This window comes from Arabidopsis lyrata, assembly GCF_000004255.2.
Source record: "Arabidopsis lyrata subsp. lyrata unplaced genomic scaffold ARALYscaffold_8, whole genome shotgun sequence".
NCBI lineage: Eukaryota > Viridiplantae > Streptophyta > Magnoliopsida > Brassicales > Brassicaceae > Arabidopsis > Arabidopsis lyrata.
Window position 1 is genome coordinate 12002530 of NW_003302548.1, and position 16092 is coordinate 12018621.

The window sequence follows — 16092 nt, forward strand, 5'->3', positions numbered from 1 at the left end:
ATACTTTCTAACCATTGTTGATGACCATACTCGAGTAACATGGTTGTATTTGTTGAAAGCAAAGTCTGAAGTATTGCAGATTTTTCCGGACTTCTTAAAAATGGTGGAAACACAGTACAAGACTACAGTAAAAGCAGTTCGTTCTGACAATGCACCTGAGCTCAAGTTTGTTGATTTGTATAAGAACAAGGGCATCATGGCTTACCATTCATGTCCAGAAACTCCGGAGCAAAACTCTGTTGTTGAACGAAAACATCAACATATTTTGAATGTTGCTAGGTCCTTAATGTTTCAGTCAAGAGTTCCTGAAGAGTATTGGGGAGATTGTGTTCTCACCGCAGTCTTTCTTATCAACAGGCTCTCTACACCATTACTGCAGAATAAATCACCTCATGAAGTTCTCACCTTCAAGAAACCAGACTATGCACCCTTAAGAGTCTTTGGTTGTTTATGCTACAGTTTAACTTCCTCTAAGAACAGGAATAAGTTTCAACCCAGGGAAGGCTTGTATCTTTCCTGGATATCCAAGTGGTTACAAGGGATACAAATTATTGGATCTGGAAACAAATCAGGTACACATCTCAAGGAACGTTGTGTTTCATGAATCTATCTTTCCCTTCAGTTCAGGTGATTCTACTGGTCCTTTTTCTGAAATTTTTGGCAGCATCAATAATTCTGTTGATGAGAATTCTCCTGAAAACGTTTACAGTAACATTCCTGCAGTTGTGAGTGAAACTTCTTCTTTAAGTGAATCTCCTGCAGTTGTGAATGACTCTGTAAATGTTGATTCTCCTATAGTTTCAGCTCCACCACCTGTTTCAGCTAAAAGGCCAGTTAAGCAACCTGCTCACTTGAAGGATTATTACTGTAATCTGACAGGAAAAGGAGTTCAATATCCTTTGTCTAATTACATGTCTTATGATCAGCTGTCAACCCCATATCGAGCCTATATATGTTCAGTCACAAAATATTCAGAACCGAGCTCTTTCTCTCAAGCTAAGAAGTCAAATGATTGGCTTCAAGCTATGAATGCAGAGTTAACGGCTTTAGAAGGCACTGCTACATGGGAGATTTGTTCATTGCCTTCAGATAAGCAGGCTATAGGCTGTAAATGGGTATATAAGGTGAAACTCAATGCTGATGGAAGCTTAGAGCGATATAAAGCTCGTCTCGTAGCTAAAGGCTACACGCAACAAGAAGGAGTAGATTTTGCAGACACATTTTCACCAGTGGCTAAGATGACAACAGTCAAGACCTTACTTGCTGTTGCAGCTGCTAAGAAATGGAGTCTTCATCAGTTAGATATCTCCAATGTGTTCTTAAATGGTGATCTCAATGAAGAGATTTATATGACCTTGCCACCAGGTTACACACCAAAGGACGGAGAAGTTATTCCTCCCAATGCAGTTTGCAAATTAAAGAAGTCCCTTTATGGCTTAAAACAAGCCTCTAGACAGTGGTTCTTGAAGTTTAGATCCACGTTAATGTCTCTGGGGTTCCAACAATCTCATGCTGATCATACCCTATTCGTTAAGAATGTTAATGGGAAGTATCTTGCTGTTCTTGTCTATGTAGATGACATAGTAATAGATAGTAACAATGATGAGGATGTGATTCAATTGAAAGGAGATTTGAAGAAAGCTTTTAAGCTTCGATATTTGGGGTCTTTGCAATATTCTTAGGATTGGAAATCGCAAGATCAGCCTCAGGTATATCTGTTTCACAGAGGAAGTATGCCTTAGATGTGCTAGAAGAAGCTGGAATGTTGGCTTGTAAGCCTTCTAACATTCCTATGGAACCAAGTATTAAACTGGTGGGTGATGGTCCAGAACCAGTCATTGATGATCCTGCCTCCTATAGACGACTTGTTGGGAAACTGATGTATCTTACAATAACTCGTCCTGATATCACTTTTGTTGTGAATAAATTGTGTCAATATACATCAGCTCCTAAGGCGACACACATGAAGGCAGCTCACAAAGTGTTGGCTTACATTAAAGGCACCATTGGGAATGGTTTGTTCTATTCTTCCACTTCTGATTTTGTGCTAAAAGGATTTACAGATGCTGATTGGGCTTCCTGCAAGGATACAAGACGATCAACATCTGGCTACTGTGTGTTTTTGGGAGATTCACTCATCTCCTGGAAGTCTAAAAAGCAGCAAATGGCTTCTCATTCTTCTGCAGAATCGGAGTACAGGGCCATGCAGTATGCTGTCAGAGAAATAGTATGGTTGGTGAATCTTTTGAATGACCTCAAGGTACCTCAACTTGCACATGTGGCTTTCTTTTGTGAATCTACTACAGCTATACACATAGCCAACAACTCTGTTTTTCACGAGAGAACAAAACACGTGGAGCTGGACTGTCACATTGTCAGAGACAGAATTTTGAGTGGCTTGATCAAAACTCTACATGTCAAGATAGATTTACAGCTTGCAGATGCGTTTACTAAGCCACTGTATCCAGCACAGTTCAAAGCTCTCATTGGCAAGATGTCATTGAAGTCTATCTATATGCCATCTTGAGGGGGCATAATAGAGTGTATGGTTTAGTTAACCATATTTTTGATTCTGTAATGTAAACCGGTATACTATAAACCGGATTTGCCTCTTACTATAAAACAAAACTTTGTACGTCACTTTGACTTTAAAGTCAAAGTGACGTACAAAGTTTTGTTTTGGATATTTCAAAATTAAAATATTAATACTTTAATATTTTAATTTAAAACATTTAAGAAACCAATAAAAAAGTATAAATGTCAAGAAAACTGATTCTCATATGGTTAATGTTTTTGAAAATGTTACAAAAATTAGTCAACTTATATAAAGACATTATTTGTCTTTTGACAAATAGGGAAAAAACCCGAAAAAACCGCCATCTATTTTTTTTTTGGCCGTTTAATACCTGTGTTTTTAAATTTGGAATAAAAATACCTCATTTAGTTTCGATTGCCTTTTAAAACTATCGTTTTTTAAAACTTGGTAATTTCGAACCCGACACTTAACAGTCGTTACTGGGCGTAACGGAATTATTTAACGGCGTTAAATTTTAACCGGCAAAAAACCCGAAAAAACCGCCATCTATTTGTTTTGGCCGTTTAATACCTGTGTTTTTAAATTTGGAATAAAAATACCTCATTTAATTTCGATTGTCTTTTAAAACTATCGTTTTTAAAAACTTGGTAATTTCGAACCCGAAACTTAACAGTCGTCACTGGACGTAACACAATTATTTAACCGCGTTAAATTTTAACCCCACGAGTTTATATAAATATATACTATCTGTTTGCATATAAATATATACTATCTGTTTGCATGTTAGTTTTGTAAACCTTAGAAGCTGGGTTTGACTCTTCAAGACTTCAACCTCATTTTTTTTTTTATTAATTTCTTTTTGTGTTCTTCGTCTTCTTCGCCGGTGGTGACGACGACTTCTTCTTCTCAGATCTCCGATGATGCAAACTAGTCTCTCTCTCTTTCTCTTCTTCACTCGAATCTCTTTTTAGATAATGGATTTTTGCCGAGATCCATCCCATTTATGTATAGATCTGATCTGATTGATGTCGATTTAGTTGCTGTTCTTTTTCAATGGTAGATCTAATTGCAGAATCGATTTGTTGAAATCGCTCTATGATTCATCTTTTGTTTGCATTTCGAGTCTTAACTTTGTACTGATGGGAAGTTATTCGAAGTGGAGAACAAAGAGAAAAAAAACATGTTTAAGATTCAAACCCGGATCTGGTGGTTTAAAAAAAGACACACGCTACCACTAAACCACATTGACATTCTCGTAATGTGTTGTGAGCAGTTTGTATATATTTATATAAACATGTGGGGTTAAAATTTAACGCTGTAAAATAATTCTGTTACGCCCAATAACGACTGTTAAGTCTCGGATTTGAAATTACCAAGTTTTAAAAAACAATAGTTTTAAAAGGCAATCGAAATTAAATGAGGTATTTTTATTCCAAATTTTAAAACACAGGTATTAAACGGCAAAAAAAAAAATAGATGGCGGTTTTTCTTGGTTTTTTCCCGGTTAAAATTTAACGCCGTTAAATAATTCCGTTACGCCCAGTAACGACTGTTAAGTCTCGGGTTCGAAATTACCAAGTTTTAAAAAATGATAGTTTTAAAAGGCAATCGAAATTAAATGAGGTATTTTTATTCCAAATTTAAAAACACAGGTATTAAACGGCCAAAAAAAAAATAGATAGCGGTTTTTTTAGGTTTTTTCCCTTGACAAATATAATAACTTACATATTATTGAAAATTTAATTTTTGGAAAAAACAAACGGGTTCAACTAGATTTTCAGGATTGTTTGAGTGAGTTTCATCTTCTTTTGTTTAGGATTCTGCCATTTCTTATATTCTCTTGAGATTCCACATAAAAGAAATAACCAGCGACTTGAACTTCTTATGATTTTGAGCGTGTATGCTCAATAGCCTATAAATACGATAGTCGATTAGTTCAAGCGACTTGAGGTGGATGTATTTGCTGAAAATTGCATCTATCATCTCTTTCAATCACTTTGGTCCGCATAAGCTAGTGTCCTCAAGAACATTAGGTCTTTGGAAGCATTATTTGGTAGTTCAAATTTACACCATCGATGGCCACGGTTTAGCCATGGACATTCGTGGCTAATTTCATTCCAGCCACGAATTAGTCACTTAACAATAACGTGACAATTTTCGTGGCATTTTAGTGGTTTTTCGTGGCTAATATTTGCCACGGATTTTATCTGTAACAAATTCGTGGCTAAATATAGCTACGAAATTATTCCATAGCTAAATCGTGGCTATTTGCTACGAAAAAGCCACAAAAGTTTCGTGATTATTTTATTTTCGAATTTATTTTATTATATAGCCACGAATTTGTCACTAATTTATCCGTGGCTAGACGAAAACCTTAATCTTAAAGACAAACTCTAAATTTATAAACTCTAAACAAAAATCTAATTACCAATGTATACCCTAATTAAAATTAAGATCCAACACTTTTATAAAATTCTTATTTTTAAATCAAACATTTCAAATCTATACCCCAAACCCTCAATTTAACTCCAAATCCTAAAATCTAAACTTTAATTAAAATTTTCATTATAGAAATTAAACCATAAACTCTAAAAAACAAAATCTAATTAATATACCCAACAACTAAGACATTTTGTCTACCATTTATATTTAATATACCAAATACTACTGCAAATTGCAAAATTAATAAACCAAATAATAATGACTTCTTTTGGTTAGTTCATAAACTATATCCAACGGACACAAAGTTTCTCAATTGTTTTTCTTCTCCTTTTCTCATCTTCGTCACCTTCCACCTTCCACCTCTCATTTCAGCTTTCACAGGGGGAGACTTGGAGAGTGAGAAAGAAAGAGATTGCAGGTGAGTGTGTGAATCAATGAGTAGAGCTGGTGAAGTGGGCCTCTCTCTGATTCTTTTCCTCTCCTTTTCTCATCTTCGTCACCTTCCACCTTCCACCTCTTCTCCTCATCCAAGAGAGCACACCTCCTCCGCCAACCCCCAAAACTATAACATAGAAGGCTAAGCCACAACTACGACGTCGTTCACCACCACCACCACCACCATTGACAAAGTTCAACGGATCGGCGCCGTGACATCAGCCATGGATTTCAACGCAACGACGCGTCGACGCCGTCACATCAGCCATGGAGTCTGATCCAAGTTCCGATTGCTGTAATGTTTTTAACGGGCAACAATGAGAGCTCCTAGATCCGACGCCACGAGACCACCGAAGATGCTTGACGGAAGAAGACATCTCGTGAAACATTTTTTAATTTTTTTTTGTTAAAATCATTGTGTTTTATAAATTAATTAATTTTACATTTTAATTTATAAATAATAATCTTTTTTGTTTCCGTTTTTTTTTTATTAAAATTATATGAAAAAGTCACGAATTAGTCAGGATTACTTTCGTGGCTGTAGACTTGTATAGCCACGAATATATAAGTGGCTATCCGTGAGAAATCAGCTACGAAATACGCGTGACTAGATCGTGGCTACATAGCTACGAAAAGCTACGAAATAAAAAAGCCACGATGCTATAGCCACGTTTTTTATTTCCTGGCCATTAGTGGCTGTTTTAGCATATAGCCACGAATTTTGTACCACAACCACTAAAATTGTTGTGGCTATACATGTTTTTTTTACTAGTTTCGTTGATTAAGACTGTTAGCGTTTCCATAGCCGAGAAATCGATCAAGATCTCCATAACATTCTTGAATTTGGAGAAATCTAACTCTAGCTCTTGGATGTTTTTACCAATGCACGTATTGATCCATGAGATGATTTTATCTTCTACCCCAAGATGATTGATAACAAAACAAATTTGACTCCACCGATTCTTTTTGTTTCTTGGGGTACAAGTTATAACGATCTTGTGGATCAATACATGTATTGGTTAGAACATCCAAGAGCTATAGTTAGATTTCTCAAATTCCAAGAAAGTTATGGAGATCCCGATCAATTTCTCGGCGATGGAGACTCTACAAGTCTTAAAGCTGCCATCGTGTAAATTTTAAAATAACAAATAATTCTAAAAAAAATCTAAAGCCCTTGAATACACTCTATCTTATGCGGACCGAGGTGACGAAAGATTTGATCGATGCAATTTTCAGCAACTGCATTCACGTGAATCACTTGAACTAATCGAATGATGTATATGTACAGACTATTAAGCATACACGCTCAGAATCACAAGAAGTTTAAGTAGATGGTCTCGTCTTCTATGCGGCTCTTGAGTAGATTTTGTCTTATGCGAATTGAGGTGGCGAAAAAGACGATATATGCAATTTTCAGCAACTGCATCCACAAAGAGTCACTTGAACAAATAAAATGATGTATGAACATGCTACTAAGCATACATGATTATAATCATAAGAAGTTTAAGTCGCTGGTCTTGTCTTCTATGCGTAATCTCCTATACATCATTTTGGACGTACCCACTTTACAAAACAACAAGTATGATCATATATGTGGTAAAAGTTAGAGAACTTCACATTGATATTTTCTTTAAACATCAGATAGTTTGCACTTTTTTGACATCGCTGAACTCCTCAAAGATTTTCCTAAACTTGAAGCGATGTACGTCTCTCTCTATCTATCTATATATCTATATATATATATATATATCTATCTACCTACGTTTGTTAAAACTTTTTGTTTGTTATGTGCAGATTCTAAATTTCACATTTGCACCTCGATTGGATTTGGGAGAGTCATCATAAGGAGGAAATTAAGAACAATAGTTACCTTTTGAAGTTTCTCAATGAAGTCAAAATCATTGGCTATAAAGGCTATAGGCATGAGCTTGATATAGTAGAGTTCTTTGTGAAGAATACACCATCTCTTGTGAAGTTGGAATTGGCTATCCCCAAAAAGCAAAAACCAAAGCTCATGCAACGATAAATTTCTTAAAAACCATATTTCCTGGAGTTAAACTTACAGAAGTTTAAGTTCATGTTGTTCCCAAGCATGCCAAACTATATTTTGATGTTTTGAAACATAAAAACATATTTTATGTTTTTTCTTTTTTCTATGAGCTTCTCTCAGATTTGAATTCCCTTGTTTTTGTCTTTGTTTATTTTAAAATTTGAACTCCTTTTCTAATTTTTTTATATGAAATGTGAAATTTATTAATAAAAAAAAAATGTACTAAACCAAGTACTAGACAAAGGGGCAGGTAAAAGTAGAGCTGCTGAAATAAAAGTGACATAGCCTAAAATTAAGGCCTACATTGTAAGTTCCATTTTCGCTGCAGCTCCTCACGAACGTTGTCTAATGAAAATATGTGGGTGGAGATCACTCTGTTAATGGCGAATATAAGGTTGTTAGCCGGAGTATATATAGTCATATTGGTGCGTCTCGCGCAGGCCCGATTCAAATGGGGTGGGCATAAGGGCACTAGCCTAGGAGACAATAGATTTTTGTAAAAATTGTAAATTGGCATGAACTTTCTAATAAATGGGTCCAAAATTTTTAACTCTATAATCTTTTACATAAAGAGGCCTGTATATTTTTAAAAATTTTAAAATAAGACAAAATTTATTTACAAAATATTCCTGATTTTAACCAAAAATTTGAAAAAATCTAAAAAAAATTAAGTAAGAAAAAATCCAAAACAATATTTTTTGCCTAAGAGTCCAAATATATGTTGGGCCGGGGCTGGTGTCTCGCATTTCTTTCAAGCCATAGGTGGCAAATCGTAGTTTGGAAAATCAAACGTAGGAGAATAAAAGTCCATGGAGTGGAACCAAGGCCAGTCCAGACCTAAAGCAGCAAGCTGGTGCATTAGGCAACAAAATATATTTTAGATTTAAGGGGCATTAATTTTGTGTAAAGGTCTTGTAGTCAAGTGGTTGGGGTCTCATGTATTGGTATTAGTTGACGGGTTTGAGCCTTGCTCTGCCAAAAATTTTAACAACTTTTATATTCTAGTTTGTAAAAGGGCAAGCAAAATATTTATTGGATTTTAGGCATCAAAAATCTTTGGGCGGACCTGAGTAAAACTTATTAGTCATTATTTAAAGAAAAAAAATCAAACCATCACCTATATAAAAAAACAAAAAACAAAAACATTATTTATATGTTTTACTTTGTATCTACTTAGCCAATCAAGCCATCATTCACTTCTGTGATTTTTTGTGTTTTTTTAATTTGTGTTTTTTTTTTTTTGGTCAAATTCAATTTAAAACCGATGCAAATGAGTTGCTATAATTCCACCAATTTCCAACCAAACACATTACTGAAAATGAACAAAAAATTCATCTAGTAGTTGTTAATATCTGACGCTTTTGTGACTACACACACTTAGTCTTAAGTAAGTCACAAAGTATTAAGACTATTATGCGACTATATTGTAACTATAGTACTGACTAATTCGGGACTACATTATGAGATTTTCATCGTTCATGCTGACTTGATAAGTCCCATATTAGTCTTCAAAGAGTCGCAACTATATGACTACTAAACCGTGAAAAGTTAGTCTCTATTATTGAACCATAAAACAAAATCTCTAAATAGTCGTTAAATAAACATAGTCACTATTTGATTTGGCTCTTTAACTATGACCTTTAATTTGGGTCTTAACATCGTCTCTTATATACTGTTAAATATACTTTTACCATGAACCCCAAGATCTTAAACATTTATACTAATCACATAATAGAATCATAAAGAGGGTTCAAGAAATACCTCCACTCATTGTAGAAATGATGCTTACTTGAATGGTTTCTTGAAAGTAAACCTTCCTTGATCAATGGTTTGTAGACTTGAAAACAAAACTCTTAATCTTTAGGTAGGAGATAAAGTTTCTCTCCCCTTGCCTATAAGTATTTTTTGTTGGATTAAGCTTGACTTAAAGCCCAAGTTAAAGTCGGTTTATGAGAGGGTTTTTGGATAAAATTGTATTAGGTCTAGGAGTTATCTAGTTGCTAATCTAAGTCGGTTTATGAGCCTTTTAAAACCCTATATATATGTTTATTGAGCTTGTGATAAACATATGAGTTGTGTGAGAATTTGAGAGATAGAACTTTTAGGTTTTGAGATATTTTCCTAAGTAATAAAGAGAGTAATTCTTTGTTAAAGTTCTTGTTCTTATTCTTGATTTGGTATCAGAGCTATAAGGATTACTCGATCCTTAAGAAGACGTGAAGATCATTAGGTACAGCCAAGCCATGGCTGATGATGATGCTCTCGCCGTGGATAACATCACAGGGAAGGATCACATACCTTCTACCATAAAGTGCCCGATGCTAACCTCCACAAACTACACCGTATGGGCCATGAAGATGAGGATCGCCCTCCGTGTACACAAGGTATGGGAAGTTGTTGAGACTAATATTGTTAATAATGATAAGAACGATATAGCCATGGCCTTACTCTTCCAGTCAATACCTGAGGCCCTTGTACTACAAATTGGAGAGTTAGATAATGCAAAGAAAGTATGGGAAGCAATTAAAGCAAAGCATGTTGGAGCAGAAAGAGTAAAAGAAGCAAGATTACAAACCTTGATGGCAGAATTTGATCGGCTCAAGATGAAAGACTCAGAAACTGTAGATGGATTCTCTGAAAAAATATCTGAAATAGCCTCAAAAGCAGCTTCACTAGGAGAGATCATTGAACCAACCAAACTTGTGAAAAAGTTTCTTAAGAGCTTACCACGAAAAAAATATATCCACATAGTAGCATCTCTTGAACAGATTTTAGACCTCAAAGCCATAAGCTTCGAGGATATAGTTGGACGGATTAAAACCTATGAAGACCGTGTGAATGATGAAGAAGAAATTGAAGAAGATCAAAGTAAACTGATGTACACAAGCACAGAAACAAGTTATCAAGGCGATTATAGAAACAGAGGACGAGGTGGCAGAGGTTTCTATAGAGGAAGAGGTCGAGGCCGATCTGGTGGAAGAGATCTTTCACATATAACTTGTTTCCGTTGTGACAAGAATGGGCACTTTGCATCACAATGTCCGGATAGATTGTTAAAATTACAAGAAGCACAAGAAACAGAAACAAAAGACACACAAAATGCAGATGAGCTTATGATGAATGAAGTAGTCTACTTAAATGAGAAAAACTGTGTGCCTAGTAACTTTGAGACAAATACCAATGGAGAAGAATGTTGGTATCTTGATAATGGTGCTAGTAACCATATGACTGGAGACAAAAGATACTTTGATAAACTTGATGAAACCATAACAGGAAAGGTTCGGTTTGGAGATGATTCCCGTATTAACATTAAAGGAAAAGGAACAATAGCATTTACAGATACAAATGGGAACTCAAGAATAATGACTGATGTTTACTTTATACCTGATTTAAAAAGCAACATCATAAGCCTAGGACAAGCTACTGAATCTGGCTATGATATAAGACTTAAAGGAGAGTATCTAACAATGCTTGATTCTGATGGAAAGTTACTAGTCAAGGCAGAAAGATCCAAGAACAGACTATACAAGGTCCAGATGGGATTAAGAAAAGAAGCAAACTTGTATTTGACAACAGTAAGTGATTCAAGCAGACTGCATGCAAGAATGGGACACATAAACTTTGCAAGTTTAAAAAACATGGTTGACAAGAAGCTTATCTTAGGTGCTCCTGTTATTAAGGTTGAAAAGGAAGTTTGCAGCTCTTGTTTACTTGGCAAACAAACCAGACAAAGCTTCCCACAAGAAACAACCTATAGAGCTACCAAGAAACTTGAGCTGATCCATGGTGATCTTTGTGGACCAATATCACCAAGCACAAGTGCTGGAAACAGGTACATCTTTGTACTTATTGACGATTTCTCTCGCTATATGTGGACCATACTACTAAAAGAAAAAGGAGATGCATTCAAAAGGTTTCAGAATTTCAAAGCTTTAGTTGAAAAAGAATCAGGATCAAGAATACAAACTTTTAGAACGGATAGAGGAGGAGAGTTTACATCATCTGAGTTTAACACCTTTTGTGAAGAATCAGGGATAAAAAGACATCTTACTGCTCCATACACTCCTCAACAGAATGGAGTTGTGGAGAGACGCAACAGAACTCTAATGGAAATGGCAAGAAGTATTCTGAAGCATATGAAATTACCAAACTACTTGTGGGGAGAGGCCATCAGACATTCTACCTACATATTAAATAGAGTCTCTACACGGACTCTTAAAGATAAAACTCCGTATGAATGTTTTCGAGAAAAAAGGCCAACAGTTGAGCACATTAGAGTATTTGGCTGCATTGCATATGCAAAAATAAACAAGCCACATTTGAAAAAACTTGATGACAGATCTAGGATGCTTGTTCACTTAGGTATAGAACCAGGGTCAAAAGCATATCGCTTGTTTGATCCGCAAGTGCAGAAGGTAGTAGTAAGCCGAGATGTCATGTTTGATGAAACAAAAGGATGGAACTGGGAACATAAAAACATAACAAAAGATGGGGATGGAAGTTTTAATATCACATTTGATACCTATGGGAACAATGGTCTCCGAGAGAATGGAGAAACCATTGAAACAGAGCAAGCAGGAACAGAACATGGACTGCAAAATCATGATCCGATTGATAATGAGGTAAGTGAAAGTGATACTGAAACAGAGGATAGAGCTGAGTCAATGAGGAAGAAGAAAGTGAGAATGTGGATCCTAGCTATGTCTCACCACCAGTCTTAAGAAGAACAGAGAGACAAATCATAAAACCAAAATATCTTGAAGATTATGTGTTAATGGCTGAGGAAGAAGGAGAAGTGTTGCTTTTATGTCTAAATGATGAACCAAGAAGTTTCCATGAAGCCAAAGAAATAAAAGAATGGATAAAAGCATGTGAAGATGAGATAAGTTCTATAGAAAAACTAAAGACATGGAATCTTGTGGACTTACCATTAGGTGCTTCACCAATTGGCCTAAAATGGGTTTTTAAGCTCAAGAGGAATTCAGATGGAAGCATAAATAAGCATAAAGCCAGACTTATTGCAAAAGGATATGTACAACAATATGGAGTAGATTTTGAGGAAGTCTTTGCACCAGTTGCACGAATAGAAACCATTAGACTCTTGATTGACTTAGCAGCTTCACACGGATGGGAGATACATCATCTTGACGTAAAAACAGCATTCTTACACGGAGAACTAAAAGAAACAGTCTATGTTAACCAACCTGAAGGTTTTGAGATAAAAGGAAAAGAAAATAAAGTCTACAAACTCAACAAAGCTCTATATGGGCTAAGACAGGCACCAAGAGCCTGGAATAACAAATTGAATCAGATACTCTGTGAATTACACTTCAAGAAATGCTCAAAGGAACCATCAGTGTATCGAAAAGAAGTTGGGAAACACTTACTAGTCATAGCTGTGTATGTTGATGATTTATTTGTAACAGGAACAAATCTGAAGCTTATCAAAGAATTCAAGGAAGAGATGTCTTCAAAGTTTGAAATGAGTGACTTGGGAAAACTCACCTACTACCTTGGAATAGAAGTCATACAACACAATGAGGGGATTGCTTTGAATCAACACAGATATGCTTTGAAAATCCTGGAAGAAGCTGGTATGAGAAACTGTAATCCAGTTCATACACCCATGGAAACTGGATTAAAGACTTCAAAGTCAGAACACGAGAAAGAGGTTGATGCTACAAGTTATAGGAAGAATGTAGGCTGTCTCAGGTACCTTCTTCATACCAGACCAGATCTTTCATATTGTGTAGGAATTCTGAGCAGATATATGCAGAGTCCTAGAGAATCACACGCTGTAGCAATGAAACGATGTTTGAGATATTTGAAAGGAACTACATCTCTAGGTCTTGTGTTTAAACGAAGCAATGACGTGCCAAAACTAATAGGATACAGTGATAGCAGCCACAATGTGGATCCAGATGATGGAAAAAGTACCATGGGACATATATTTTATCTTGGAGAATCACCAATATCATGGTGCTCACAAAAACAGAGTATTGTGGCATTATCCTCTTGCGAAGCAGAGTTCATGGCAGGAACAGAGGCTGCGAAACAGGCCATTTGGTTACAAGATTTACTCAGTGAAATTTCAGGAACACAAGTTGAGAAGGTCACTGTCTTTATCGATAATCAATCGGCTATAGCTCTAACAAAGAACCCTGTTTTCCATGGTAGAAGCAAACACATTCATAGGAGATATCATTTTATTCGAGAATGTGTTGAGCTTGGACAAATTGAAGTCATGCATATTCCGGGAGAAGAACAGAAAGCAGACATATTGACTAAAGCTCTCGGAAGAGTAAAATTCAGTGAAATGAGAGAATTTATTGGAGTTCAAGAAGTGAAGAAAGGAGGCTTCAAGCTTAAGGAGGAGATTGTTGGATTAAGCTTGACTTAAAGCCCAAGTTAAAGTCGGTTTATGAGAGGGTTTTTGGATAAAATTGTATTAGGTCTAGGAGTTATCTAGTTGCTAATCTAAGTCGGTTTATGAGCCTTTTAAAACCCTATATATATGTTTATTGAGCTTGTGATAAACATATGAGTTGTGTGAGAATTTGAGAGATAGAACTTTTAGGTTTTGAGATATTTTCCTAAGTAATAAAGAGAGTAATTCTTTGTTAAAGTTCTTGTTCTTATTCTTGATTTTTCTTTAAGTGTTGTTTTGTTCATGATGATTTGTGATGGAGCAAAGCATCTATTTATAGGTGGGGAGAGGACCTTATTCCTCATTAGGGTTTTTGATAACATGGGATTTTCGCCCATATTTGTTATTGTTTTTTTCTGTTTTAGGAAGTGTTTGGTGTGATTTCAAGGCCAAAGAGGATATATTCAAGTATTTATGAATTCAAGAAGGTTTTAGGAGTTTCTAAGCAAAATGGACCAAAAGACGAGCAAAACCCGTTTTAAGACAGATTCAAAGCTCCAAACGTTAGGCGTCCTTTGGAGGCCTTCCCTTGAAGAAAATTTGGAGATCTTGGACTTTATGGAAATCTGAAAGAGTCAATATTACAATGGAGGAAGAATAAACTCAATCCCAGCTGCCAAACAGAAGTTACAGCCGACTGAAGTCAGCCTGTCAGAGACCGGTCGCAAGGCGTGCGACCGGTGGTGAAGCTCTTGGTTGCACCAGTCACAGAACCTCGTGACCAGGCTGGAGCCTCTTGAGGAGAACGGTCATGGGGCCTCGTGACAGGTCTAGCCAGCTTGTTCCTGCACTTATCAAAACTACGTAGTTTTGCCGAGAAAACCCTAAACCGACTTGTTACTTCCCGAGGCCTATAAAGACAAGTTATAAACCCTAAACCTAGGGTTTCTTCAACCCTATCACCAGCAGCCTCCTAGAGAAACGACCAGAGAAGCCGTCGAAGCTCCCTCACTGCCGTTTGTCTCCCATAGCCGCCGTTGAAGCCATCGTTTGATCACCAACCTTTCTCTTCATCTCTTATCTCTGTTCTCTACTTGTTTAAGGAAGAAGAATCCTAAACACTGGATTTCCAGAGAAGATCTCTAAACCCTTTTTCTATATTCATACTCTTTTATGCAATCTCTTATTCATATGATGTTGTGTTCTTTGAGTATGTGTGAATAGATCTCTTGTTGGGTATAAGGGTTTCAAAGGGGATTCATGGATCTGTTTTCTAGGGTTTCTTAGATCTATATTTAGGTCATCTTGTTCTTCGTTCTTAGTTTGTTCTTAATGCATATTGCTTGAGTAATTAACTTGCAATTGATCTTAGGTGGTTTTATGCATCATAAGTGTATAGATCCGCGTTCACTAGCCTAGATGTGAGTATCATGTTATAACAAGCACACACCACTTAGTTATAGGGCTTTACGAACTATAATCGAACTCATTAATCATGATGGTTTAATCTCGTCGTTGCATGCATTAGTTTAGTAACGAAGTTGTTAGACTTAGATAGTTGTTTGGTCATAAGCCAAACGGTTTTACATAAGTGTTACGTAGTTCATGAACTGTTTAAAAGGATAGGTTTACCTTTGTTTAAAACCCTAGAATAACCCGATCCGTGATACCCTGAGAAATCCCTGAAACCTAACTTCTCGTTTATTGATATCTTTCATCGTTTTATTTGTTTTTATTTTCTATTTAGTTCCGTGACAACCCATAACCAAACCCCTCTCTTTTGTTTGTCTTAGACATATTCCTTTCCATTGAATTCGTACCGTACTTATAAGTCTCTGTGGGATCGATCCGTAAATACTACAACTGATTAACTGTGCACTTGCAGTATTTCGTGTAGTCTCTAAGGGAAAAATTTTGAGGCGAAATAAAACACGCATCAGTTTTGCCTTTCAATTTAATCTCAACCATCCATCAAAGTAGAGATCAAGGCCTTGGTAACATGTGTGAGGACATGTGTCTAGCATTGGTTCTTTATCTTGGTCCCAAATCTAGTCATAGCTTTCTCTCCAAGTTATTAACCAAAGCATGACATGTGGCTCATCACTTATCCTCTTAATGACATGTAGCTTAGCACTTGTCCTCCTCTTATTGTCTTCTACATTCATTAGGGAATTAACTCCTTAATAACCAATTAATTATATTGGTTACCAAATGTTAATTGAAAATATAACAATTCCATTATACACCAATTAACTATATGAC

The 16092-nt window shown here is 36.1% G+C and overlaps 1 protein-coding gene across 1 annotated transcript; it reads left to right on the forward strand.

The window, feature by feature from the left end:
• Positions 1-1740: 1740 nt before the first annotated feature.
• On the forward strand, positions 1741-7562 carry LOC110225931 (uncharacterized mitochondrial protein AtMg00810-like). Its single transcript, XM_021016318.1, has 3 exons — positions 1741-2230; positions 7043-7115; positions 7208-7562. Exons 1-3 carry the CDS (start codon positions 1763-1765, stop codon positions 7288-7290), a joined length of 624 nt encoding a protein of 207 aa, XP_020871977.1. The 5' UTR covers positions 1741-1762; the 3' UTR covers positions 7291-7562.
• Positions 7563-16092: the final 8530 nt, after the last annotated feature.